This window comes from Dicentrarchus labrax, unplaced genomic scaffold (genome assembly GCF_905237075.1).
Source record: "Dicentrarchus labrax unplaced genomic scaffold, dlabrax2021, whole genome shotgun sequence".
Classification (NCBI taxonomy): Eukaryota; Metazoa; Chordata; class Actinopteri; family Moronidae; genus Dicentrarchus; species Dicentrarchus labrax.
Window position 1 is genome coordinate 3021319 of NW_026136711.1, and position 25906 is coordinate 3047224.

The following is a 25906-nucleotide window of genomic DNA, read 5'->3' on the forward strand; positions in this document are numbered from 1 at the left end:
ACACTTTATATCAAGTATCTTTACTGCACCAGTGTGGAGAAATGCCAAAATAAAAGCCTCATATTTATGCCTCCAGAGACTGCATATTTGACCATATTTGAGGTACTGTAAAAACATATTGCTCAGTGTTTCCTGGCTACCGATGGTATATTTGACTTTTACACATATGAGACTACAAACATACTTAATATCAAGCATTTTTACTATACAACTTTGGAGAAATTCAACAATAAAAGTCCCATATTTGTACCTCCATGTGGCATAATTTCATATATTTGAGCTACTGTAAAAACACTCTGCTCAATAATTCCTGGCTATGGATGGTATATTTGACTTCTACACATCTAAGACCACAAGTATACTTAATATCAAGCATTTTTACTGTACCAATTTGGAGAAATTGAAGAATAAAAGTCCCATATTTATACTTCCAGATTCCATATTTTCTTATATTTTTGAGCTACTGTAAAAACATATTGCTCAATATTTCCTGGCTATGGGTGAAGCATTTTCATTATACTTCAATAATGCTGCAGTAATCATGACAAAATTTCACACAAATGTTTAATAACATCTTGATAATATAAACACTAAACACTAAACACTAAATCCTACACAATTCTAATTTGTTTACTTTTCACACAATGCAATGCCAGTCCACATTCTTCTTATTTTGCAGCTCTGCTGTGTCCATTTGTAGGTAAAAGGGAAAAATAATTAGTTTTAACTTCAAAACACCATTGTACCTACTGTCTCTTCCTACATATTATTTTTTATATTATTCTGTGACAGCTGTTGCAGGTGGTTCCACATACAGTTTACATTTTTACAGCAGCTCAAATATAAGAAAATATGGAATCTGGAAGTATAAATATGGGACTTTTATTCTTCAATTTCTCCAAATTGGTACAGTAAAAATGCTTGATATTAAGTATGTTTGTAGTCTCATATGTGTAAAGTCAAATATACCATCAGTAGCCAGGAAACACTGAGCAATGTTTTTACAGTACCTCAAATATGGTCAAATATGCAATCTCTGGAGGCATAAATATGAGGCTTTTATTTTGGCATTTCTCCACACTGGTGCAGTAAAGATACTTGATATAAAGTTTTTTTTATTCATCAGGGCGCATGAAACACTTTAATGTAACATATTTTAATTATAGCTTACGGCTCTAAATACCTTTATTTTGAAAACCGGAGTAATACGCTGTTTCTCGCATTTACCATAATGCTGAGAATACTTGTACACTCTAAATTTAAGTGCGGCTGATTTGACCACGGAAATCGGACTCACGGCTGGATTGACCGCAGTCTACTAGCCTACTGTTTCTTCTACACAGCACCGTCCTGTAAATGACAACATCCGGTTTCAGAATATGAACAACAGGCCTTTTTTGTTTCTGTTTTCTAGTGATTTTATTTTTTGTTATATGAAATAGAAAATGAAAATCGAAAATTTGTTTTTAATTTCGCTCATCCCTTTTGACCACGAAAAGAAAAGCCTTGTATTTCAATTTTAATTTTTGTATTTTAAAACGAAATCAAATAACCACTCGTTTTCCTTTTTTTAATACCCTTTTTAAAAAAAAAAAAAAAAAAAAAAAAACATACACGGACCGACCCCAAAATCAAAAATACATTGGCTCTGACTGGTCGCTTTTGTTCAGGCCTGGTGGATTCTTGCAAATGCCATTAGGAGCACTAGGGGGAGCCAGAGGAACCAGATTTTTTCACAGATTATCTGTCTCATGTACTACTGTCAGGATATAGTGAAAACAAATATAAACTGCAACTTTAATACCATTAGCTCTCTTACTGGAAACAGGTGTAGTTCTGTCCAGACTAACAAAGAAAGTATGCTGTTGTTCTGTCCAACTGCGGTTTGATGTACACACTTTCCACCGGTGTTGCAAGCCAACAAATAACCATTATTTTTGTTAAACATGAAACTAGGTTTGTTACCTTCAGCTGTGGCATCCAGTAGGAGTTTCTCCGCACGGGGAGCTTGGGGGGTGTCTGCCCTGAACAAGTAACGAGTAATTGGAGGCTGGAGGCCCTCCTGACCACTCGTCACCTCTGCCAGCTCACAGAACAGAGTCACCCTCTCCTGCAGCAGCTCCAGCATTTCCCGGTCCTTCTGCTGGAGGTCAGCTGTGGGTGAGGGGTGTGAAGATTAATAAATCATACATCAAACAATTAATTTCAATTCAATTCAGTTTTATGTGTATTGCGCCAATTCATAACAAAAGTTATCTCAGGACACTTTTCAAATAGAGAAGGTCTAGAGTGTACTCCTAAACACAAAGTCAAAGTCACAAGCATGGGAACCCTCACAGTATATGCTGCAATCACCATTTGTATTACATCTAGGCCCCATAAACTAGTCAACAAGGGAGTATGAATGCTCTTTTAAGTAAAGAGTTAAGTTAATAGTAATAGACAGCATAAGCCTCGGTCACTCAGAAATACATGTATGAAAATGTTCCTTCCTTTCTCTCTCCTGACCTTTGAGTCTCCTCAGATGGGCCTTGTGTTCGGTCTCTATGAGGGGGAACTCCTCTCTTGATGGGCACCTTAACAAGCGAAAGCACAGACCACACAAACCTTGTTAGCGGTAATGGGACAGACATGGATGTATTCTGTTTGTTTTTAGCACTTTTAACTATTAGGGGTGTAAAGAGGTACTTCATCAGTCACTGAAACAGAGATGCAGACATACCACAGATCAAATTAAAGGTTAAAGGGAAACTCATCATTGTTAAATTACAGGAATAAATCTTACTCTGTAAAAGAATGTTGAAGTATTTTTTTTAAAGCTGCAGTAGGTAAAAAAAAAACATCTGGTCATATTTGTTGAAACTTTTACTTTATCCTGACAGTACATGAAACAGACAATCTGTGAAAAAATCTGGTTCCTCTAGTGCTAGTCATAGTCGAGTTCTATTTCTCAACTCTGATTGGTTGTTTTCATTCAGGCCCGGGGGATTCTTGCAAATGCCATTAGGAGCTCTAGGAGGAGAACCTGACTTTTTCACAGATTATCTGTCTCAGATTATCTGTGACAGATGTTTATAAAAATTACCTACTGCAGTTTTAAATTACAGAAAGGAATATATGTCTGTGTTGGTGCATTTGCCCACTTGCTGACGGTGCGCTGGATGTAGCGTATCCAGACGTTCTTGTCCTCCTTGGAGGCAGCGTGGAACTCGTACATTTCAGGAGGGGAAGAGTCACTGATGAGGAACATGCCTCTCTCTTGATTGGCTATATCCCTTACTATGAGGTTCTGGAGGGACAGCACTGGAGGCTTGTCCTGTATCACACACAGAGAATTATTTGGAGAAAGTAATACAGAGAGAGAGAGAGAGAGAGCAAACACGAGCAGCAACAACAGCATGAACAGTTCAGTCAGACAACTCACGTTTAAAATGTTTATTACAGCAGTATAGCATATTTAGATTTTGGCGTCTAAGGCTCTGACCTCATCGTTCCCTGCAGATATGTTATATAGAGATATTGGGGAGTGATGAGCAAATACCTTAAATCCCTAGCCGGAGCCTACAGGTGGATGCTGGGGTGGTGGTGGAGCTTACAGAGCAGCAGGCAGCAATAGCTTACAGAGCAGCAGTCAGCAATACTGATGCAGGACAACAGCGGCATTGACAGAGCAGAGGGAGAGCTGGGAAATTGTACAGTTTAAATAGACCGCCAGATTGGAAGGGTTACGGAGTGAGACATGTCATGTGTGTATAGCAGCTCGAGTTGACTGCCTGAACTAGCTTGCAGGCTTCACTCCATTTGTTTTTCCAGTCAGCTTCGCACCAAAAGCCCACTTATATTAGTGTGAGTACATTTTCTTACCAGACCAGATGGAAAGATGTACCTCTGGTCTTTCTCCTGCAGAAACACCAGGATGTCTGTCATCAGTAAGACCTGTGTATCTACACACACACACACACACACACACACACACACACACACACACACACACACACACACACAAGTTGTATTTTCCATCATTCAATCCTGAAACCAAACCTAGAAGTCTGCAAGAGCTTTTGCTGCCATCTTATGCTTAAGTTTAGTTTATAGTAGTTTAAACCTAAAGTCAATGCAAAGACGCAAATAGTAAGAATCCATGCTGGGTGAAGTGGGAGACGTGAATTGCAAAAACATGCAAGATATGGCTTCATTCACACTGGTTGAAAATATTCAACATTGAGCAAAAACATTGGTCTGCAGCAGGAAAGCAGGGGCCAGATCCATAAAAATTGTGCTCCCCACAAGAGGGGACAACCTGGTAAGAGCTGAAAATATGTCTGTTATTTGATTCCAGTTATCTGTTTTAGACAGACTTGACAAAGTCCGAATTTAGAAGTTTTACAAATCGGCATCATGATGTAGTTATTTTGGCATCGTTTTGATCCAGAATTAAAGGGCCAATTTTTGCCGCAGATAACGTGGATTAAAGCTGCTTTAGGAAACTTTTATGAAAATAACTTCAAATAAACGTCAAATACAGACGTTATGGGACCCTAGGAATGAAACTCAACAATCAAATATCTTTCTTGGCTCTGATTGGTTGTTTTAATTCTGGGCCAGTGGTTTGCCATTAGGAGCACTAGGAGGAGCAGATTATCTGTCTCATGTATTGCTGTCAGAACACAAAATTTCTATAAAAATCTATAAGTTATATAAGTTACCTACTGCAACTTTAAATGTATAGTGCCAGACAGAGCTAACATGATATGATTCTCTGCAACACTACATGTAATGTACTTCCACACCCACTAATACTTCCACAGTGTTGTGTACCTTTGGCCCGGGATCCTGGATTTTTCCAGAAAAGGGTCCCTTCGTGGACGAGTCTCCGGCGGAGCAACTCTCCAGGCTTGAAAAGTCCCCCATTCCTTACTCTTGCCTCAGTCCTCGGGTCCAGCTTGGCCTGGATCTCTTGCAGTCGCTGTGTTTTCTCCAGGTCCTCCATCTGCCAACCAAATTCAATAGAGAGAATTAATGAACATGAATGAATCTAACTGATCTGATTGCAGTTAAATACAATATAGCAGGAGACATTACAAAAAAACTGGTGCACTTGTTCATCTTAAACTGATCCAATATATGAATCGGTGCTGACCTTAGTAAAAATACTTATATGGATCTGCCACCTCTTTTCAAGTATTTTTCAAGTAGCCATTTTGAACTTTTAGTCCAGGCCAGTTTGAGCGTATAGAGGGGCACATAGGGAATAAATAAGAATGGTGCACAGGTTCAAGGATACCTTTAAATACTGTGCTTAGTCACTATGATTACATTACATTCATTTGGCCCTATTTACGCCTGCTATTAGGAGATAATAAATTATCTGATCTTGCCTTTGCGTTTACACCCGGTATTTTAATGCATTCTCGTTATCCTCATTTGAAACTGTGTTCAATATATATTCTGAATTATTTGTCACTTGTAAATTGTGTAAATGTAATAAGTTATTCCTACATTTGTATAAAAAATATTAAGTCAGTCTGTCCTGGTGTGTGGTACGCAGTACCAGCGTGCAGGCTACTTTGTGACTACTACAGTATTTCTTTAATTTTCATGCTGATGCTGTTGAATAACGCATCTTTTAAGCTGCAAAAGATGCGGCACAAAATCATCTTCTATTATAGCCAATACGTTACTCATACAGTATTTTGGTACCTGTTGGTCAATTGAACTAAGAAGTTCTCTGATCATGGAGAGAGCCTGAGCCAGAGAGGAAGCTTCTTCTTCATCATCTGGAAGAGAAACAAATGAATAGGATTATTGTGGAAGTACAAGAAGCTATGGCTACAGACACCGTCACTCAAACTGCTTATAGACAGGTCCAAAGATTGCTTTTAGAAAGAACTGGGTTGGTGACAGTTGCTTGCATATAAACTGCGTGCAGTAAAGCTGTTTTAAATCATCTAGGTGCAGTAAAACTATATACACAAGTTTTTCATAGGGAACTTGAATGTCTGGCGATTGATCAAGAGTATAAAAGCTGTGACATTACACGTCTCATAGTTTTAAACAAATGATGCCAATCACAGTGCTGCATGAGGAAAATGGCTGACCTAATATCCATGTAAGAAAAACAAAATGCCAAGATGTGAATACTCCAAGCTGTTGAATGTGGATACAGTGAATGTCCTGTATTGTCATGTTGTCAAGGCCTATTGGTAATTGGTTTTACTTTAGAGATAAAGTTAGAAGATAAATTAGAGATATACACATGTGGACAAAATTGTTGGTAACCGTTAAAGTAAGAAAAACCCACAATGTTCACTGAAATAACTTGAAACTGACAAAAGTAATAATAAATAATAATTTACTGAAAATGAACTGAAGAATGAAAATCAGACATTGCTTTTGAATTGTGGTTCAACAGAATCATTTTATAAAACAAACTAATGAAACTGGCCTGGACATGTTAAACAAAGGTGTGTCCTGTAATTAGCATCACAGGTGTCTTCAAACTTGTAATCAGTCAGTCTGCCTATTTAAAGGGTGAAACGTAGTCACTGTGCTGATTGGTATCATGGTGTGTACCACACTGAACATGGACCACAGACGGTGATGAGAGAGTTGTTTTAGGAGATTAGAAAGAAAATTATAGACTAGCATGTTAAAGGTAAAGGCTATAAGACCATCTCCAAGCAGCTTGATGTTCCTGTGACTACAGTTGCACATATTATTTAGAAGTTTAAGGTCCACGGGACTGTAGCCAACCTCCCTAGACGTGGCCGCAAGAGGAAAATTGATGACGAATTGAAGAGACAGATAATACGAATAGTAACCAAAGAGCCCAGAACAACTTCCAAAGAGATTAGAGGTGAATTCCAAGGTCAAGCTACATCAGTGTCAGATCACACCATCTATCGCTGTTTGAGCCAAAGTGGACTGAATGGAAGACAAATCATAAAAAAGCAAGACTGGAATTTACCTAAATGCATATTGACAAGCCACAAGGCTTCTGGGAGAATATCGTTTAGACAGATGAGACGAAACTGGAGCTTTTTGGCAAGTCACATTAGCTCTATGTTCACAGACGCAAAAATGAAGCATACAAAGAAAAGAACACTGTACCTACTGTAAAACATGGAACAGGCTCGGTTATGTTTTGGGGCTGCTTTGCCGCATCTCGCACAGGGTGTCTTGAATTTGTGCAGGGTACAATGAAATCTCAAGACTATCAAGACATTCTGGAGTGAAATGTGCTGCCCAGTGTCAGAAAGCTTGGTCTCAGTTGCAGGTCACAGGTCCTCCAACAGGATAATGACCCAAAACACACAGCTAAAAACACCCAAGAATTGCTAACAGCAAAACATTGGACTATTCTGAAGTGGCCTTCTATGAGCCCTGATCGAAATCCTATTGAATATCTGTGGAAGGAGCTGAGACATGCAGTCTGGAGAAGGCACCCTTCAAACCTGAGACAGTTGGAGCAGTTTGCTCACGAGGAGTGGGAACAAAATACATGTTGACAGGTGCAGAAGTCTCATTGAGAGTTACAGAAATCGCTTGATTGCAGTGATTGCCTCAAAACGTTGTGCAACAAAATATTAAGTTCAGGGTACCATCACTTGTGTCCAGGCCAGTTTCATTAGTTTGTTTTTTAAAATGATTCTGTTGAACCACAATTCAAAAGCAATGTTTGATTTTCATTAATTATTATTTATTATTACTTTTGTAATTCAGTGACCATTGTGGGTTTTTCTTTCTTTAACAGAAGGGTACCAACAATTTTGTCCACATGTGTAAGTATTAACTGCATGTGCAAACTTCCTCTCATTTTATTTTGAAGTGAAATAAATAGTTTCATGACAAAAAAAAAAGAATAAGTGGACTGATAATAAGGTCATTGTGACTAAGGTGATTCACCAGTGGTGTTGTCCAGAATGCGCTGGATAAGGACAGGATACTTGGAGATCCGTTGAGTCACCAACAAGATGCACTCCTGAACACCATGGCAACGTAGCAAGGGTCCTCGACTCACCCGCTGCCCAGAAAAAAAAGACACACAATGACCAAATGATCCTAGCTGTCATTTCTTACCACATTTTCTCACCTTTGAGGAAACAAAAAAGACCACTGTTAAAGCTAATTTTAAAAAAAAACAACAACTTTTTATCATGTTTGCTGAAATTTTCACTGTGTCCCGACAGTAGTACATGAGACAGATAATCTGTCTGGTTCCTCTGGCTCTCCTAGTGCTCCAGGCATTTGCAAAAGTCCCCCGGAATCCACAGATTATCTGTCTCATGTACTACTGTCAGAATACAGGGAAGATTTCAGTAATATTAACAAAAAGTATTTTTTATAAAAGTTACCTACTGTAGCTTTAAAGAACCAGTGTCTAGTGGCATCAAGCAGTGAGATTGCAGTTTGCAACCACCTGAAACTCCTTGACTTAACCAAGTGCAAAGGAGGAACCACGGTGGCCACGTAACTCACAAAAGGTCCTATTTAGAGCCAGTGTTTCATTTGTCTGTTCAACATGGTGGACTATCTACGTTCCCTCTGTAGATAAAAACTGCTCATTCTAAGGAAACAAAAACACATAGATTCTTATATTCAGGTGATTATACATTAATGAAAACATACCCATGACTATTATATTATGATTTCTTCCAATAGATCCTCCTTAATGTTACACACTGGACCTTTAAGTAATGGACAGGTAAGTAAGATACATAAACTGGAAAAATGAGAAGCAAAATAGCAGTGAAAAGAGTTAAAATCTTTTAGACTTCCCTTTTCGGTTTCTTTAAAAACTGTAAAATGTTTGGCTTTATGTGCATGGTGACCTGGATTCTACAGTTAAAATTGCAATTCCTGTTGACAGTTTGACAGCTGCTACTTCCTGTCATTTCAGAGCATTCTTTGCCTGCCCTGCAGTTTCCTGCCATCAGTCATAGCCTGACCCCCACACCCACCTCCCAACCAGCTACCAGCTTCCCAGCACATACACCTCCCTGCAAGTGTTTAGAGCAGCTGTTGTCAACCTGTGGGCCGTCAAGCAAATACACACAATACAGCTAGAGGATTTTATAATAACATCCTAAAAATAACTGAAAAAATTATCTCTATCAGCAATATTTACAAGAAATGTAAACAATTCATCCAAATCTCTTGTTTTACACAAACTTCCTGCAATTATTGTTTTCATTGTTCGGGTTCATTGTACAGTTTATCAGTTATTCTCTCTGTTATTGTTTAGCATTGAATATAATATAAAATATCCATAAAATATTTTACTTAGTTAACTCAATAATAAAAAAGGTTGGGAACTACTGCTCTAACAGGGCCTTTTCCAGTGGGGAAATGCCTCCAATATTTCAAGCCATACCTTTGCCCTCCTCTGTCAACACTTTTGGTGGCCCACAAGGAGAAGAGCTGTACTTTGTCGTCCGGTGTGCTCTCAGCACAAGGTCTCTCGTTGCACTCCAACCTCTCCTGGCCCCAAAATCATCTCACCCTGATCTTTGCTACCAGTCTGGCCACATCCAATGGTAATACAGTTAGTCATACTAAGGGCCCTATTCACCTCTTCAATTCCAACAGGCAGACTGAGTCCATGTACCAGGAGACCAGGAGTCACCATGGGGGCGGCTGTGGCTCAGAGGCAGAGCGGGTCGTTCCTTAATCGGAAGGTTGTGGGTTCAATCCCCGGCTCCTGGTGCCGCGTGTCGAAGTATCCTTAAACAACATACTCAACCCTAAATTGCTCCCGATGCCGTGTGTATGAATGTTTCTGTTCAATGGACTTTGCCATCACTGAGTGAATGTGTGTGAAAGGGTGAATGTGGCACATAGTGTAAAAGCGCTTTGAGTGGTAGGAAGACTAGAAAGGCGCTATACAAGTACAGGCCCATTTACCCTGTCGCTGTATCACTTCACAAAATGAGGAGCCAACAACTCGTCTGGAGTAGGATTTCCTTCCTTTCAGTTATTGTTTGACTTACAGGATGTGGGCTGATGGTATAAGCCTGCCATTGGTTTTCTTGCTGGGATCAATTGGAAGCCTGATTATCTATTGGTGGGGCAATGTAATTTATAGTTAAAGCTGCAGTAGGTAACTTTTATTTAAAAAGAAATGTTTTGTCATATTTGCTGAAACTTTCAGTATATCCTGACTGTGGTACATGAGACAGATAATCTGTTCCTCTGGCTCCTCCTAGTGCTCCTAATGTTATGCGCAAGAATCCACCTGATTGAAAACAACCAATCAGAGCTGAGAACAATATAAAGGGTTGGAAGATTTAAGACAGTTGATTGTGGTTTGGGAGGCAGACACACTCTCCACATTTAAGAGTAGGCTTAAGACGTTCCTCTTTGATACAGCTTATAGTTAGGGCTGGATCAGGTGAGTCCTGAACCATCCCTTAGTTATGCTGCTATAGGCCTAGACTATCGGGGGATTTCCCATTTCCCATGAGCTCCTCTCTTCCTCTCTCTCTTTCTGCACTCATTCATGTCCCATTAATGCATGTTACTAACTTCACTTCTTCCCCGGAGTTCTTGTGCTTTCTCGTCTCGCAGGTTCTCATGGATCCTGGTGGAGCCTCCTGCCATGGTCCTGCTTGACTGCCATTGCTAATATCACTGATATTATTGTTATTATTATTATTATTATTATTACTATTATTATTACTACAGTTACTATTATAACTATTGTCACTGCTCATTGTCCCCCATCATTGTTGTCGTCGTCGTCGTCATCATCTTCTTCATGTTCATCATCAGTCACTACTATTAGTGTAGTTGTTGCTACTGTTGTTGCTGTGCATCTGTCTGTCTGTCTGTCTGTCTGTCTGTCTGTCTCTCTCTCTCACCCCAACTGGTGGAGACAGACGACCACCCACCTAGAGCTGAAGGGTCTGTCTGAGGTTTCTGCCTCTAAAAAGGCAGTTTTTCCTTGCCCCCATCACCAAGTGCTTGCTCATGGTGGTACTGTTGGGTCTTTTTAAATAATGTTATAAGGAGTTCGGTCTAGACCTGCTCTATTTGAAAAGTGTTCTGAGATAACTTCTGTTATGAATTAGCGCTATACAAATAAAATTGAACTGAATTGTTGAGTTTCTGATTCTCAGGGTCCCAAAGCGTCTGTATTGGACGCCCTGGGAATGAGACCCCATGATTGCCCATCTTTCTCGTCTCTGATTGGTTGTATTAGTTCAAGGTGGATTCTTGCTAATGCAAATGCAATTAGGAGCACTAGAAGGAGCCAGATGAACCTGCTTTTTTTCTGTCTCATGTACTACTGTCAGGATATAGTGAGTTTCTATATGACAAAAATATTTGTACAAAAATTACCTACTGCAGCTTTAATATGTGAATAATCTCCCTTTTTCCATTGTAAAGCACAGGCTGCTCTGTATTTGGATGTGTCTATCTCACCCGTATGAAGCACTGGAACCTCTTGTCTCTGGCCAGCAGTTCCTTGTACGATTTGACAGCCTTCAAGTGGCGGCTACAGAACTCTGCGTAGGTCTTCCGCATATCATCTGCACACTGGCCTGAGAACTGGCAGAAGAACACACACACAAGCTGTTTCGAATGGGCTTGCAAAATTTCTATTATAGAATTATAATAATCATAATTATAATTATATAGCCAGTTGGCTCTTGGTTTATGTGAGAATGCATGGCAGTCACCTGCTCTAGTAGTATGTCCCCTAGCTGTTGAATGGTAAAGTTGCGGCTGGATCCAGGCTGCAGACTGTTGTTGCGCCGCAGGAGAAGTTGTGCCAGGAAATGGGAATGTATCCTGATCAGCTGGTCCAGGCAGGGGAACATGGCATGCACAGTGCTGGGGTCCAGCTGAAGCTCCTCCAGCATACCCTGCCGGAACACCCTTTCCATGATATGCAGTGTTCGCATGTGGTGCAGCTCTGTCTGAATCAGTTCTAAAAGGGGACACATACCCACATTACACACATTAAAATCACAAAGCAGACCGTAGCATTTAATCTTAGTATTACAATCTAGTTTATTGAATTTCTAGACTATGGGTCAATAAACTACTGCTAAAAAACGGATAATGTTCTTGTCACCATAGATGACGTCCTGCCTCTTGATGATGTTTTTACGGTGTGCCTGCAAGTAACTGCTGTCCACTGCCATGCTCCATGAGTCTGCCTTAAAGTCCTGACCCTCGAACTCCAACTCCTCCAGTACTGAAGTATAGTAGATGTCTCCTAAACAAGAGAGAGCCATCAGCATAAAAGATCACAGATCAACATCAACTGAGCTTTGTACTGTACTACCACGGTGTGAAGAGACAACTTGACATTTCTCTTGTGCCTTTGTTCAAGCTTATATATATTCATACATTAATATAGCAGCAAACAATTATTAGCTTTTGTTAAGATATAGTGGAGTCATGGTGACCTGAGCAGAGAATGTTGTCACACTCCCCCTGCCTGTGTTGTTATCGCAGATTCTCTGTGGTTTGTTGACAAAGATGGTCAGGACTTTATTTAGACCAAACCAGAGTTGTTGATTGTTGGAACAGTGGACTGACTTACAAAGATGGTTTTACTGAGTTTTATTTTGTTTCTGTCTACTTTGAATGAAGTTACAATGTTACAATGATATGTGAGGTAAAATTAACGATTTTGTCTATGGAGTCTGGTGGCGAGTGATATTAACATACTTTGAAGTACCTGTTCACGTTGGTCTATGTCAGTAAAGCTTTCTATACTGATATACTAGAAATATTATTTAGTACTTGTTAGGGTGCTTACTTATATGTATTTTTGTGTTCATTTTACAGCTCTACAAATGACAGATTTCCCTCTATTAAATCCTGCCAAATACAACAACCTGTTACTTGGGAGATTGCAGTGCTGGAAAATATGAATAAATGTATAAATATGTTGGGTTGGCTGTATAGCTGAAAAATATGTTGCCTGCAACAACTTTTAGTGAGGACAGCTATTGTGTGATAAACAAGTTGTTAGTAGCAGTCTGACATGTGAACAGAAGTGTTATTTTTCAGTCAGCAAAGGGTATACCCACTTCTAAATCCCCTTTGATATGCATCATTCAGTAGGGATTTGCAAGCTTTTTTTTTAGGATGAAGAAGACATGACATAGTTTCCAAGTTTTAAATTTTTCCTGAGTGGATAGAGTAAGCAATAAGGTATACTTCACTAAAAAAAGCATAATTATGCAGTTGTCTCACCGTACAGTCTGGCCAGTATTGATTACAAAATCTGCACCTCTTCTGTGGCTAATGTTAACTTCATAATGATCCATACTCCCTGAAGTCAAGCAGCAAAAGTTATGATAATGTTAAAATACTACTGACCCATTTTTGGGTGAGCTAAATGTGAAAGAGTAGGGCGTCCTTTTCTGGATGTGCTGCTTTAATAAGATTTAGGGCATACATTTAGAGTATACTGACTTCTTTAGTGTTCCATGATAGCTTTAAAAGAATGATCAAGTTTCCTTGTGTATTCCTCTAGTCATCCAGTGTCCTTTAAAGTATTAAAGTATATATACTGGAAAATGCAGTAAGACTGAACGGAGGTGCCTGTAGTCTTGTGAGTACATAATGGCAGAATTACATTTGCACATAATGTAGATCTAACAGAAACAAACGCATGGTGTAACATCTTTTTCGTGTCACTGGAATATCGTGCATCAGAAGATTTTTTTGTCATTTTATTGTATGAAGTACAGTTTGAATGTTCTGATACCGTCATCAGTGAGAGACTCCACAGACATAGCTCTGGTCCTGAAGTTGAGGGAGTCTGTGGACTGGGACAGGATCCTGCGCAGCCCCAGGGGAGAGTCATCATTTAGGGTCCTACAACACACACATACAAGGCTTAATGTGTACTAATTATTTAGCCTTACAATATGAAAATAAACTGCAGTACAGACAGTCTGTGCGGTCAGGAAGTAGTGGCCCAGCAGAGCCTGCTGTTAATAATCCTGTTTAACCTCAGCCCATGTAGCGTGAATTATAAGGCAAAATGAGGCCTAAGCATTTCAGGTCCCTCGACTCTGAATATTAAATGTTTTGACCATCTTGAGGAAGAAGTAAGAATTAAATTACGTACAGAACTAACCAAAATAATGCAATTTAAAAAGTTACTAAACATAACTAATGTCAGTCCTGTATGTATTTTAAAAAGATGATAAATAGTTTTAAGAAATAGAAATTGTGAACCTTAGTTAGGTTGCTCTAGGCCTATACTATCAGGGGATTTCCCATGATCTGGGGTCTTTTGCTGGACCTGCTACCCCTGCGAACCGACTCCAGATAAGCAGATGATGATGATGATGATGATGATGATGATGAATTGAACAGCAGTTTTGGTTTGTTGAGCTTTGCATTTATCCATTTAGTAGTTTTGTCAACTATGTATCCATTACTCTTTTCAAATGAAGCTAGGCTAGACCATACCTTATCCCTGGTAGGGCTCCCTAGAGAAATGTGCCTTAGCTGCCTGTGCCCAACTTAGGGTTAAGAAGTAAATGGTAAATGGACCTGTACTTGTATAGCGCCTTTCTAGTCTTCTAACCACTCAAAGCACTTTTACACTACATGCCTGATTTCGCCCCTTTGCCACATTGATGGCAAAAGTGATGGCAAAGCCCATGGAACAGAACTCATTAATACACATTCACACATCGATGCACAGTATCAGGAGCAATTCGGGGTTCAGTATATTGCTCAAGGATGCTTGGATACTTGGACACTTGGAGGGAGGAGCAGGGGATGGAACCAATCGAGGACGACCCGCTCTGCCTCAGCCACAGCTGCCCAGAAGTGCGCTTTACATTGTATCTGGCTAATGGAAGTGAGGCTCACCCTGCAATGTTGTTGGTGGAGACACTCTTGGACAGGTATATGCTGGAGCGACCACGGCGGGATCCCAGCAGGGACTGTCGGAAGCTGTCGGAAGGGTAGATGGCTGAACTCGGACGCTCACGCATTCCTGGATCTATGGAATAAAAAAATGTTGCAGGCAGAGGAGGGAGGACATGAAAAGGAAGGAGGGTGACAAGGGAAAGATGTGTAGGAGGAGAAGGGGAATATAATGACAAGGAGATTAAACAAATGGGAGGGAGAAAAGGAGTTTGATAATAAAGAAGAAAACAACATTTAGAGAAAGAGGAGAAAAAGAAGCAGAGAGTCAGGAAAGACTAAGAAAATAAAAATGGCAAAAAGAGAACTAATTGAGGTACAAACTAGGTGTGTGTCAGATTTGTGTGTGTCAGTGAGGTTCTCACTTTTTGTGCGAAGACTGACATTCTGCAAGGCTGAGTTATTCCTCATTAGGGCCGTCTTCTGCTGCTGTGTGAATAAAGGACACAAATCTGTATGTATCTACAATAGAAGTCTACTGTTAAAGATCCTTGATTTAATAATTCAATTCAATTCAATTCAATTCAATTTTATTTGTATAGCGCCAATTCATAACAGAAGTTATCTCAGTACACTTTTTAAATAGAGCAGGTCTAGACCGAACTCTTTATAACATTATTTACAGAGACCCAACAGTACCACCATGAGCAAGCACTTGGAGACAAGGGCAAGGAAAAACTGCCTGTTAAAAGGCAGAAACCTAGGACAGATCCTCCGGCTCTAGGTGGGTGGTCCATCTCCACATTTAAGAGTAGGCTTAAGACGTTCCTCTTTGATAAAGCTTATAGTTAGGGCTGGATCAGGTGAGTCCTGAACCATCCCTTAGTTATGCTGCTATAGGCCTAGACTATCGGGGGATTTCCCATGGTGCACTGAGCTCCTCTCTTCCTCTCTCTCTCTTTCTTTTCTGTTCCATTAATGCATGTTACTAACTTCACTTCTTCCCCGGAGTTCTTGTGCTTTCTCGTCTCGCAGGTTCTCATGGATCCTGGTGGAGCATCCTGCCATGGTCCTGCTGGACTCCCACTGCTAATATTACTGATATTATTTTTGTTATTATTATTATTATTACTACAGCATTATTACTATAGTCACTGCATTGTCCCCCATCATTATTGTTGTTGTTGTCGTCGTCATCATCTTCTTCATGTTCATCATCATCAATCACTAGTTGTTCCTGTGTACCCCCCCTGTAAATAATTTTATAAGGAGTTCAGTCTAGACCTGTTCTATTTGAAAAGTGTCCTGAGATAACTTCTGTAATGAATTGGCGCTATACAAATAAAATTGAATTGAAATTGAATTGTTGTCGTCAACCCCAGAACTACTTTTCTTGGCTCTTATTGGTGGTTTTCATCAAGGCCTGGTGGAATCTTGCAAATGTCACTGGGACCACTGCCATTAGGAACTGATTATTTGTCTCATGTACTACTGTCATGATATAGTGAAAGTTTCAGCAAACATGATAAAAACTTATCTTTATAAAAGTTACCTACTGCAGGGTTAAAGTTCCACAGCCTGTAAGTATTACTGTAATTCACCGTTTCATTCATCTTCAAGCGAAACTGATTTAAAATCCTTAAAACATTTGTGTGGGAATAAGACAATAAGAATAAAATATTAATAATATCTTTCAGTCATTAAAGTTGTGATGATTTGTAGTGTAGCCTGTGTCCTACCCTCTGTTTCATTTTGGCGCAGTTCGGCAAAGTGTCTCGACAGCGGTTGTGGATAGTGACATTGCATGCTGGAAAAAAACAGAAAAGCTGGCATCAAGAACACAAAGATGACAGATCTCTTTCTCTCTTTCTTCTGTCTCAACATTGCAGCAACTTACACCGATCAGCCATAAGATTATGAGCTCTGACAGGTAGGTGAATAACAATGATGATCTGGTTATCATGGCACCTGTCAGTGGGTGGGATATATCAGGCAGCAAGTGAAAATTCTTTCCTCAAAGTTGATGTGTTAGAAGCAGGAAAAATGGGCAGCGTGAGGATTTTGAGCAACTTTGACAAGGGCCAAATTTTATAAGGAGTACAGTCTAGACCTGCTCTATTTGAAAAGTGTCCTGAGATAACTTTTGTCATGAATTGGAACGATACAAATAAAATTCAATTTAATTGAATTGATGGCTAGATGACTGGATCAGAGCATCTCTAAACCTGCAGCTCTTGTGGGGTGTTCCCGGTCTGCAGAGGTCAGTACCTATCAAAAGTGCTCCAAGAAAGGAAAAGAACCGGAGACAGGGTCATGGATCGGACCACACGGGCCAGTCATCACTCCCCACATGCATCAATAAGACTTGGTCGCCCAACAGAAGAGCTACTGTAGCTCAAACTGCTGAAAAAGTTAATGCTGGTTCTGATAGAAGGGTGTCAGAACACACAGTGCAACACAGTTTGTTGGTATGGGGCCGCCCAGGTGATCAGAATGTTATAGCTGATTGCTGAACCATTCCCAGAATTCAGGTGTACGAAAGAGAAGCCAAACCTATCACATAGCTCTTTTTATTCATATTTCAGTAGATACCTTCATACTCTTACTTAAAGCTGCAATATGTAATTTTTATTAAAATAAGTTTTTGTCATATTTCCTGAAACCTTCACTTTATCCTGATAGTAGTACATATGACAGATAATCTGTACAAATAAATCGGGTTCCTCTGGCTGCTCCTAGTGTCAGAACACAGGGGAAATCTCAGCAATAATAACAAAAAGTTAATTTTATAAAAGTTACCTACTGCAGCTTTAAGTAAGAACTAACTGTACTGTATTTCTAAATGAGTTTTTTGCCACTCTACCACCTCTCACTTTGTGAAGATGCAGAAGTGCAGTAACTGTGTTACTTACTGGGGCAGCTGAGTGCCTCCTTGGCAGTGATACTCTTGTTGCATGCTGAACAGAGCGTGGTTCCTGACACTGTCAACGAGGTGAAGAGATGACCATTGCTATAACGTGCCTCCCTCTCCCTCGCCGCCTTCTCTCGCTCCCTCATGCGCTCTCTCTCTCTATTCTGGAAAAGAGAACAGAGACAAAACGTGAAAAACATATATATGTATTTGTGTATTTGTGATATCATAAAGCAGATCAGATGGAGTTGAAGTTTGCTATGAGAAGGTGAACACATCAGACCGGTGGTTGAAAGGTCAAAGGTAAAAGCTGTGTGCTGACAAGTGCAGTTGGACACAAAAAGCATTTTCCTTCTCACAGTGTTCCCTTCTGTTAGCCTTCCTGCTCACTTTCCAAGCTGCATTGATGAAAATGACTGAAGGCCTTTTGAGCAAATCACTGTTCTCCATTTTGTTACTGTTGACCGGAGAGTTTAGTAAACTGCTGGAGGATTCACTTTCATTACCTCTCTGGACTGCGACCCCACAAATCATTCTTATGGCTGCTCCTCAATTACCTAATTCTCTGGTTAGTAGTCAGATACACCTTGTTTTCATCTGTGCACTGGTTTTTACTCAGCCCAAAAGGGATATTTGACCTGCTCTTTGGGGTAGCAGTATTCTCAGACTCTACTATGTATTTTAAAGTTGCACTGGATAATTTTTATAAAATACAAGAGGAAAGACATTAGAAACTGCTTTAGCAAGCAGCACTTTACTGTAAGTCACTATCTTCTTATGCAATGTAAAATAAGACGCAATGATCTGTTTGCAAACCTGAGGCTATTTCTTGGTGCAAGCTATTATTGAAAACATTTTCAACAAAATATGCTTTTAAAAAGTGATGGGGACATGTCCCCAGCATCCCTATGATAGCTGCACACCAATCCAGATTTACTGATTAACCACCAATACACAAAGCCAAATAGAAAGAAAATGGAATTATTTTATTCACCTCTCTGAAAACAGAAGTATTACTCATTTGAAGAACTGGCACAGGAAATTGTCACTGATATAAGGCAGCACTTTTAGTATTCTCAAAGCACAATTCAGCGTATTTAAGCTAGTTCCAGCGGTGGTAGTTGCCGCTGTTCTATATGACCCTCCTACAATGAAGTCAGTGTGAAGCCACTGTAGTTTTCCTGTATTTGTTCTGTTTGTGGTTTTTCCTCTCAACTGAAAGCTGCTGCTCAGAAAAGAAGAAGCTCATGATGATCACATGAACACATTTAAAAAAAGCAGAAGTGGGCAGATTGCCACATGGAAACATTTCTACTTCTTAACTATACATGGCCTCTAACTTTTGATGACATTTATTTATTTATTAAAGGAAAGAGTTTAGGAATTAAGAAAATGATTAGAGTAAGGAATATTAAGGATCATGATTTGTCACTCTTGCTATTACTAACACTAGTAATTGTGGTGGTAGTAAAATTGCTAATTGCCAAAAGTGTCACTAGTTCAGTGTATGACCAGCTGTGAAATATGGTCACAATCTCCCCTCTGTTCCTGAGATATGGTCTTGAATAACGACCAAAATGTGTTTTTCCAGGACATTATGATGTCATAGTGAAGTTGACCTTTGAACCTTTGGGTAAAACACGTCATCACTTCATCGTTGTATTGCTTAACATCTGTGTTAAAGTTTATAATAATAAATGCAGCAAATCCTGCGAGCAAGTCAACTCAAGCTGCGCTGTTATACACACATGACATGCCTTATTCCATAATCACTAACCAAGCGCACCCTTCCAATCTGCTCTGTCAATGCCGCTGTTGCCGTGCATTAGTATTGCTGACTGGAATGGATGGTAAATGGTATTGCTGCCTGCTGCGCTGTCAGCCCAACCACCACCCCAGCATCCACCTGTAGGCTCCGGCTAGGGGTGTAAGGTATTTGCTGATCACTCCCTAATAGTTCAATGTAAACATATCTGCGAGGAATGATGAGGTCGGAGCCTAGCAGTCAGGCACAGAAACAGCATAGAAAATCTGGTTGAGTTTCAAAATAAAATACTGCATGCTGTGTGTGTTTTGTATGGCACCACAGATCCGTTTTTTACAATGACAGCACCAACAAGGACAAGGCCTGGAATTTAATTGCAAAAGTTTTGGGAGGGGAAGGTGAGGCGGTTATAACCTATTAATCAGCAAAAGAACAAAATACACAAGTCAACAATGTCAGGAAGGCAAGATGCTCTGAAGGCGCGGTGGGATTTAAAGACTTGGAGCCAAACCGCGTCACAAGCATAATGTCATAAGGCCATGTCCCGTGGAATTATGGCGTAACAGCCTGGCAGAATAGCCACATGCAGTATGTTGTTTCAACCGTATGCCATTTACTTCTTCTTTCAACAGCACCAGATCCAGTCAGCTTAAAATAAAATGCATAAAGCTACGGTAGGTAACCTTTACAAAAATAACTTTGTCATATTTGCTGAAACTTTCACTATATCCTGACAGCAGTACATTAGACAGATAATCTGTGAAAAAATCTGGTTCCTCCAGGTCCTCCTAGTGCTCCTATGGTAACAAAAAGAACCAATCAGATATAAAGACTTGAAACTTTAGTCAATGGTTAGACTCAACCATTAACTATCTTCATGTTTTCAACCTAAAGCATCTTTATATCTTTCTTGCCACAGTGAAAATGTCAGCAAATACAGAAAAACATTATTTTTATAAAAATTACCTACTGCAGCTTTAAATATCTTTAAGGATATTTTCTATACACAGGCATTTTGCAGCTTACAAAAATCCATAAATTTTAAATACAACTGCCTTCTTCAGTCTAAAATGTACATAATTAAACAAAATGAAATGAAAATGAATGGAAAAAAAGGAAGCTGCCACCAATCTTTGGACCTCTTGTGATAAGGCCCATCTCTTTCCTCTCTGAGCTCTGCTGTGCTGCAGAGTTACTCCTCAGACTTGCTCTGAGATTCTGGGACTATAAATACTCCTACCTCCAGCCTCCTCCACTTACTTTCAGCCATCAGAAGGACTACTTCTAGAAGAGTGTGTGTCAGACATTGCTGTTTTACGACAATGAGAGCCGCAAAGTGGAAATAATGATGACATTGTAGTAGTGCCAGCCTTTTATTTATTGCTTATGGGCAAATAAGGCAAAGAATAACCACATTAAGTGTTATTTTTGATCTATTCGAGTGTAATTTGAAACATTATTCTGTAATTTCTGTGCATTTGTTTAGTTTGCTCTTGAAGACAAAAGGGACAACCAGAAAGAGATGTGGTTTTGAGACATCTATTCTCAGCGCAAGGTCTAAGATGCCAAAAATACCAACTTGCTTTGTGCTGATTATATATATAATGGACAGAGCTTCTGGATCTGTGAAGTGAAGCCAATGCACAAGTGTCTTAAACCTGCATTCTATGTAATGGATCAGATCAAACTGTCAAATTAGGCAGTACTGATCAAATATGAATCAAGATTCTGTTACTGCGTTGACTATTTCTCACCTAAAATTGTTTCAGAAACAAACATTTTTAGTTTTATATTTATCTGGAATATAAGATTGTGTATGACCAAGCGAGCCACCATTGTTTCCATAGAGACGAAACTGTGCAGCCAATGAAAGCAGCTCAATTTGCGTCACCTCCGCTGGGTCCAACAAACTGTCATGGTTATGACCATAATGCCAAACTCGAGGCTTCAAAATGGTACTCCACAAACCAGTGGGTGACGTCACTACAGGTTCACATTTGGTGCTGATTCATCTATTCATCAGAAGAAACCTCCCACCTGTGCAATGTGCCTGAAATAGGCTGATACTTACTGGTACTGAGTACTAGTACTTTTTTTTGTCCACTCGTACCCTTTCTTCTTATTGGGTACAAGCTGGTGAGCATGGTATACAATAAAGGTTGTGAAGTAATTGCCTAAAAGTAACTTTCCTTTTGATTGAGCCCCCAAACACCCCCTCCCAAGTTCAGTTTTGCATGCTTGATATTTCTAAAACCCTATGTACAGCAGTGCCTGTTGTTGAAGCTGCAATAGGTAATATTTATTAAAAGAAAATTCTGAAACTTCGGATCAGATGCGAGAAAGACGGGTTACTGTTGATGTCTCATTCCCAGAGCATCAAATGCAGATACTTTGGGACCCTGGGAATGAGACTCAACAATCAATTATCTTCAAGCTTCCAGTCAAAGCGTGTTTCTATATTTCTCGGCTCTGATTGGTTGTTTTTGTTCAGGCCCGGTGGATTCTTGCAAATACCAATAGGAGCACTAGGAGGAGCTAGAGGTACGGTGGCCGAAAGGGAAAGGCAAAGCAAAACGCTGGCCGACACGGGAATGATGCAAAACCAAAAACACACAAACACATAAAAACAAATCAACAAAAAGCTCCAGAAACGGAGCGGAAGCACAAACTTACAAACCCACCAAACAACTGCCAACGAAAAATGCTGCAAATGCCAAAACACACAAAACCCCAAAACAACTCCAAGAGATAAACGCTGCAAATTCACTCGACAAAACGGAAGTGCACCCGGCCACTAGAGGGACCTGACCTGAGGGATGGACCAGTCCTGTGGGACCAGACCCGAAAGACATAAAGCTTGGCCGTAATCTTTTACAATATATAATATTATTATAATATTATATATTATAATAATATTATATATTATAAAAATATTATATTATATAATAATATTATTATAATATTATATTATAGAAGAATATTTTTCTATAATTGAAGAATTATTATAATATTCTTCTATAATATTCTAAGAATATATAATATATATATATATATATATATATAATAAGAATATTCTTCTATAATAGAAGAATTATTATAATATTCTTCTATAATAATATTATTTGTTTGTGGCGCGTTTGCCCTTGTCGGCCACCGTACAGAGGATCCTGATTTTTTCACAGATTATCTGTCTCATGTACTTCTTTCAGAACACTGTGAAAATGTCAGCAATAATGACAAAATGGATAAAAAAGAATATTAAAGAAAAAAAGATTAGGACTAGTGTTAGGGTTGAGCTGAGATTTTCCAGTTCACTGATGCAGGACAGTAGGAGGTGCTAATTCTTCAGTCAGGTACCATTAAAGCCATTGTAGAAGAAGAAGAAGCAATGAGATGATATAATTAAAAAGAGCACCAGACAAACCTCACATGGTGGAAAAAGAAATGTAGAAAACATGATGGAATAATGTTTGTTTCATGTGTTAATGTGAGGAAGGTTACTGTCTCCTCTCCAGTGGAGCAGAAGCGTCTGTGGAAGTCACACAGATGGATGGAAATGCACCTAATGAGAGAGAGATAGAGACTTTTACTGTAACATTTCAAATGGATAACTTACTTACTAAATGTAACTAAACTCCACCTCCTTCTACTGGTTGGAATAAGGCTATTGCAAATTTTTTCTTCCCACTACTGACTGATGTGCATGCAGTTGACATATATGGTGGTAGCTTTTTGTGGTTTAGTTCCACTTTAATGAAGTATTATCCCATTGCATGTATTTGACTTCACTAAGAAACAGGACTATAACTCGACAGCCTACCAATAAATAAAAAGAGAAAAAAATGTCAACACTTTTTGGGCCTGTTTTTCTTAAAAAACGTTTTAGAAAAAAATGTCGAATTTACAGAAACTTTTAATATATCATGACAGTAGAACATGAGACTGACAATCTGTGAAAAAATCCGGTTCCCCTGGCTCCTCCTGGTGCTCCTGATGGCATTTGCAAGAATCCACAGAGACAAGAAAAATTTCCCATTCCCAGGGTGTCAAATACAGACTCAACAATCAACTTTCTTCAAGCTTCCACCCCAAAGCGTCTTTATATCCTTGTCTGAATCCTTCTATAGCTGACTTCAACCAGTCAGACCAACAAACAAGGAAGTCAGTCAGTAGAACAGCAAAAACATATTTTCGATTGAGAAAAGCTTTCAGTGATTGGTCTTGCACAGCAAGTCCATATTTCATATGCGTTTTTTTCTTTATCCGTCATCTGATAAAAATCGTTAAGCATAGAGACCTTGCACACTGAGTCAGATGTGTTTTATTGTACTATTTGTTGCAAAATATGAACTTAATAAGAGACAGAGTCATAAAGCAATGGGGATGATTTTGTGGTCCTTTCATGTAGAAAAAGAAAATATTCGGTACAAGGTGTCAAGAGGGTAAATGGTAAATAGTAAATGGACTGTACTTATATAGCGCCTTTTTTAGTCTTTTGACCACTCAATGCGCTGTACACTACATGCCACACTCACCCCATACACACACAGTCATACACTCATGGCAGTGGCTGCCATGCAAGGTGCCAACTGCTCACCAGAACAGAAACTAATCATTCATACACACTCATACAGCGATGCACTGCATCGGGAGCAACAAAAAGGGTCCAGGGAGGATCCAGGCTGTCATATACAAAGTCTTTGGCAACCCAACTATCAAATATCATTCAGAGCACTAGGATGAGCCTGATTTTTTTCACAGATTGTCGGTCTTATATACTGCTATCAGGATATAATGAAGCTTCAACAAATATATTAAAAATATTTTTATAAAAATGACCTACTGCAGCTTTAATGAACACAAAGGAACAACATGGGAAACAGAATAGACAGCTCCTCTGTGACCCCTGTCATCTCATATCGGCAACCTGAGAGTAATCTCTGACAGAAATATTTATTCAAACATCATACACTGAAAACATAATAAAATATGTGCTTTTTTCCCATCTGAAAGTACTATCGGTTTTCACCTGTCCCTCTTCATCTCAGCTGCTGAAACTCTGATCACTCCTTGTCACATCCAGGAATGACCTCTGCCGTCGTCTTTAATAAACTTCAGAAATTTGCTACTTGACTCTTAGAACTTACTCCTGTACCCAAGACCACTACTGTCCTAAAAACCTCATGTGGCCTTCTGTCCCACAAGGGATTCAGTTCAAAGTCTTTCTCATGGCATACGGACGTCTCCATAACCAGGCCCCCTCCTACAGCCCCATCCCCTACCTGACAATTTCCAACGACACACTCTCTTTTAAAGGCTCTGCTTCCAGAACCAGGCCAGGGCTGACTGGGCCTTCTTTTGTCCCATATTTCTGGAATTCTCTCCCAAGATTTTTTCTTTCCATATTGCAAACGTCAATAGTCACCTTATTGAAAGTAGTTTTATTCCCAGCCTCTCATTATGAATGTAACATTCTACTAAATTAATTGTTCTAATTGTGGTATATTTTACTGTATAATGTGTGTATTTATGTATAATAAATTGTTGTTAATGCACACAGTTTTGTACTATATGTGTGCATTAGCCATTTGCGTGTGAGGTGTTCCACTTTAAGGACAGCTGCGAGCGGCTGTAAGGATGGAAATGGTCCAGTAACCCAGATTGATTCCTAAAGGGCAGCAGAGCACCCTGGGTAATTTAAGTTTAGCCTTTCTGACCGACATATTACCGACAATGCCACACATATTGTGCTGACACCAAACCAGGAAAAAATGCCAACACATATGCGACGAAGGAAATAAGAGAAATATGACAAATAAGGATGTATGAGAAATGGCTGTGGTTTTCATTAAAGCTGCAGTAGGTAACTTTTATAAAAAATAATCATTATTGCTGAAATTTTCACTGTGTTCTGACAGTAGTACATGAGACAGATAATCTGTGAAAAAATCAGGTTCCCCTGGCTCCTCCTAGTGCTCCTAATGGTATTTGCAAGAATCCACCAGGCCTGAACGAAAACATCATCAATCAGAGCTGAGAAAGATAGAAGGATGTTTTGGCTTGGAAGCTTGAAGATAGTTGATTTTTGAGTCTCATTCCCAGGATTCCAAAGCGTCTGTATTTGATGCCCTGTGACTCAACAATCAATCTTTCTCACGAGGAAGAGCCTGATTGTTTCACAGATTATCTGTCTAATGTACTACTGTAGGGATAAAGTGAAAGTGTCAGCAAATATGACAAAAAAAATGACCTACTGCAGCTTTAATTAGCATCCAAGCAGGTATGAGACTGTTCTCGAGCCAGTGATGGGATGTCAGGTCTTTAGGTCTGAATACATTTTTATTAATGCAATAGGACTCCAGGAGAAATTAAAAAGAGATGGA

At 39.4% G+C, this 25906-nt stretch overlaps 1 protein-coding gene across 3 annotated transcripts in view; it reads right to left on the reverse strand.

The window, feature by feature from the left end:
- The window catches only part of arhgef1a (Rho guanine nucleotide exchange factor (GEF) 1a), a 38784-nt gene that overhangs the window by 11713 nt on the left and 1165 nt on the right, over positions 1 to 25906 (reverse strand). Inside the window, exons 2-17 of one of the 3 annotated variants that reach the window (XM_051415290.1) lie at positions 22948 to 23085; positions 17760 to 17922; positions 16587 to 16654; positions 15273 to 15336; positions 14851 to 14983; positions 13730 to 13839; positions 12080 to 12223; positions 11682 to 11932; positions 11425 to 11550; positions 7906 to 8023; positions 5701 to 5777; positions 4819 to 4990; positions 3865 to 3944; positions 3144 to 3316; positions 2509 to 2576; positions 1966 to 2154 (exon numbers count right to left, since the gene is read on the reverse strand). In XM_051415290.1, coding sequence (XP_051271250.1) covers positions 1966 to 2154; positions 2509 to 2576; positions 3144 to 3316; positions 3865 to 3944; positions 4819 to 4990; positions 5701 to 5777; positions 7906 to 8023; positions 11425 to 11550; positions 11682 to 11932; positions 12080 to 12223; positions 13730 to 13839; positions 14851 to 14983; positions 15273 to 15336; positions 16587 to 16654; positions 17760 to 17922; positions 22948 to 22980 — 1969 coding nt within the window. In that variant the 5' untranslated portion in view covers positions 22981 to 23085. The remainder of the gene's footprint in view (positions 1 to 1965; positions 2155 to 2508; positions 2577 to 3143; positions 3317 to 3864; positions 3945 to 4818; positions 4991 to 5700; positions 5778 to 7905; positions 8024 to 11424; positions 11551 to 11681; positions 11933 to 12079; positions 12224 to 13729; positions 13840 to 14850; positions 14984 to 15272; positions 15337 to 16586; positions 16655 to 17759; positions 17923 to 22947; positions 23086 to 25906) is intronic. The other 2 variants (XM_051415289.1, XM_051415288.1) reach the window with 2 other exon arrangements.